General features: G+C 47.5%; 1 protein-coding gene across 1 annotated transcript in view; it reads left to right on the forward strand.

Moving 5' to 3' along the window:
- Window positions 1–2308: 2308 nt before the first annotated feature.
- Window positions 2309–3365, forward strand: part of PBX3 (PBX homeobox 3) — a 22604-nt gene continuing 21547 nt past the window's right edge. The window contains exons 1-2 of the mRNA XM_085300513.1: window positions 2309–2324; window positions 2681–2922. Of these exons, the coding sequence (XP_085156639.1) occupies window positions 2309–2324; window positions 2681–2922 (258 nt within the window). The remainder of the gene's footprint in view (window positions 2325–2680; window positions 2923–3365) is intronic.

The raw sequence follows: 3365 nt of genomic DNA on the forward strand, positions 1-3365 counted from the left end.
CCAGGCCGCGGCGGCGTGCCCCAGCCACGAGGCTTTGTCGCTGCCCCATCGACCAGGTTTCTTCCTCTTCAGGGCCTCTCCCTGCCTTTGGCTCCGGCCGTCTCCTTTACGGACATCCCCCTTTGCGTTTAAACCGCGGGGAACGTTTGCTGTCCTCTGTCAGAGCTGTGCAAGGGGGGCTGGGGATTTTGAATATTAATTCAAGTCTGGATGGTGTCATTTTGAGCAAAGCCCTTTAATCTTTGGCCTATACACAAGAGTAAATGATCTAGAAATCACAGCAAATGTACCAAATTATTCCACTGCAGATTTTGGCCTGGCCTCTCTTAGCATYGGGGAAAATGTGTGGGACCAGTACTATAGTGCTGGAAGGGTGAATAAATATTGTAGCAGAAATGCAACTGGAATACAGTACAGGAAACACAGACTAAGAAACAGTTCAGAAGCAGAAAGAAGAAACAACAATAGAAATCATTCTTGGGGAGGAAATGTGAACTAGAGGGGATTAAAAACGGGATGTTRTTAAAAATATTGAAAACCAGAACCGAGAAGGAATGAGACAAACAGAAGAGATACTTCACCGAAAGCACAGAGGAGACCATCTCCATCTTAGCAAAAATAAACTGGCCAAGACACATGTAAAAGCAAGCTCAGCAGGTCAAAGAGGAGAAAGAGGAGCGAAGGATAGGGAGGTCCTGGCTGGGATGCGGCTGGCTCAGCTGGAGGGAGCTCGGGGAGGTCTGGGCCGGCCGCCGTGACCCGGTGGAGATCTCCCRGGGAGCGGTTTCCTCCCTGGCCAGGCATCTACCTGCGCTGCAGCAGGCGTTGCCGGAGCCCGGCGCCCGGGCTGCCCTGCCCTCCAGCGCGCCTGCTGCTGGCTCCGGCGTGTGCGRTGGCAGTGCGTTGTACTTTCAGACCGTGTTCATCTGTGAACCTCTGAACAGGCAACAGAAATAATTTAAAGAGATGATGAGACATTTTTATTATTCCCATGAAATTATATGGAATTATATTTTTAAATGAAGGTGACAGGTTTAAAATGTGTATCTTAGAGTGAAATTAATGCTGTGCTTTCTTGAGTCTGGAAGGCTGGCCGGCTAGGGGGTCATGTCATGCTGTATATGGAGTTTAGGCATCAAGGAATGAACTCTGTCTCTAAAAGAGCAGCTGCTGTTTTCAGGCTAGCRTAGAAAATAGCATTGCTGGTGCTCCACTGAGTGCTTGGCAGCTTACGGATGTCGCCGTCGTGATGCTGCAGCCTGTGCAGAGCGGGCACCGTTGCGAGGGCCCCGAACGGGCACAGACACCGAGTCAGAATGCAAACATGCGAGATGTCAACTGCCGACCCACCGGGACTGGCTAGGTAGTCCATGAATACCTGCTTTTAAACAGATGCAAAGAGGTTAATTGGGCTGGGATATACCTGGTTGTGCTACATCTTTAACGGAAATGTTGATTCAAAAAGCCATGGCTCTGGTGATTTTTATGCTACTGTAATTATTTTTAAACTTTGTTTTTGGTGTTGTTGATAACAGCTTGGCATTGTGCCTGCATGACCTGATTAAACCTACAAATTGTCAGACTTGATCTATAGGATGCAGATGAGATTGCTGACTGAGCATCACTTTGGAAATTCTCGATTTAAAACAAATTAGATTTAAAATGTTGTTCCCAACAACACATTGCAATACCACTGGCAATTTTTAACACGTATTTAGTAGCCCTGCATCATGATAGCAACTAAATTACTAGAGGGTAAAAAAAGGTTTAATTGCTATTGTATATATTCAGTTTCTGAATATATGCTCTCAGGCTGCGTGCTGTTTTGCAGAGGAGCATGGCAGTCCCTTGAGCGAGAGGGTCTGCTGAGAGCCTCCTTGCTGCAGTCTTCCCAGAGGAGCAATTTCTGAGAGGTTGCCCTCAGGGCTGTCTCGGCCATTTCCCCTTTCCTATGCAAAATTTCGGCAGTGGGTACCTGTGTGAAGTCGGAGACCTTTGGCACACATGGAAAATGCCTGATGCAGCTCCGTGTGATTTGGGAAGTCTTCTGTAGGTGGGTGGCGAGGGGCAGCTCTTTTCACAAGCATTTAAAACTCTGTAGCAGGGGTGGAATTTGGTGGTGCAAGTCTCAGTACAAATAACATATTRCTTAGATCCATTTGGAAGGAAATGAGAAGCAAATCAATTATTTCCAAACAAATAATGCACTTACTGTTACCACATGGTCTTGCATCAAAGTGATTTAATGTATAGTGATAATGCCAGCCTTGTGTAGATTTAGATACATCTTCAAAAATAACCAGAAGGCATGTGTCTGTACTCATGTGAGTACTCTTTTAACACTTATAATAAAATGTTTAAAAATTCTGCAGGGTCCTTTAAAAGTGCTGAAAGATATCCTTATTCTTTATTAGAACCAATAGAGTTCTACCGAATTGCTGTAAACCCACTAAATTTGTCTGTGTTGAACCTCGCATGAGGACTGTGTTCTGTTAGGTGTGTTAGGGCACCATCTGGCTGGAGGAAGGGCTGTTGTCCAGGTCTGGCCTGTGGTGGTCTCTTTGAGCAGAAAGGGCTTTGCTGGAAGAGCTGTCAGCGACATGCAGTGAGCGGGCAGCAGCCTGGCAGATACAAGAAATACTGACTGTGTTTTCTCTTGTTCTCTCTTTTTTTGCCCAAGGTTTGAGCATCCGAGGAGCCCAGGAGGAAGACCCTCCCGATCCCCAGCTAATGAGACTAGACAATATGCTTCTGGCAGAAGGAGTCTCAGGTCCGGAGAAAGGTGGGGGATCGGCGGCAGCCGCTGCAGCCGCAGCAGCCTCTGGAGGGTCTTCAGATAACTCTATTGAACACTCAGATTACAGAGCCAAATTGACCCAGATCAGACAAATCTATCACACAGAGCTGGAGAAATATGAACAGGTCAGACATCAGCCTCTCACAGTTGTATGTGTACCTGCTGCTGCTCTCCTCTGCTTGCCAGCTCCTGTTTCTATCCAGGGCTTCAAAAACACATCCCCTCTTCCCCCTTCCCCAACCCCTCTCTCCGTGAAAAGAGACGTGCAGTAGTGCAAGGCCTTCGCTGTTTGAGGAGGCACTCGCTGGACACAGGATGCATGTCTTGCATGCCTGACTGTTTTCTGTTGTTTGTAACCACATAAAAGCAACACCTGAGCCAGTATCTCTCCCCTTCTAGAGCCAGTCCAATGAGGGAGAAGGAAGGAAGGTTTTCTATGAGACAGTGCCGTTTACACAGCCAGCAATGAAATCTTATAAGCGTGTRGGGAATCAAGGAGCACACATGTCTGGACCATGCTGGCAATCTCAGCCTTCGCAGGAGGCGTCAGAGAGGGGATCCCTGGGCA

The sequence above is a fragment of the Rhea americana genome, unplaced genomic scaffold, assembly GCF_003343005.1.
Source record: "Rhea americana isolate MKP2758 unplaced genomic scaffold, rheAme1 scaffold_164, whole genome shotgun sequence".
In the NCBI taxonomy this organism is placed as follows: Eukaryota; Metazoa; Chordata; class Aves; order Rheiformes; family Rheidae; genus Rhea; species Rhea americana.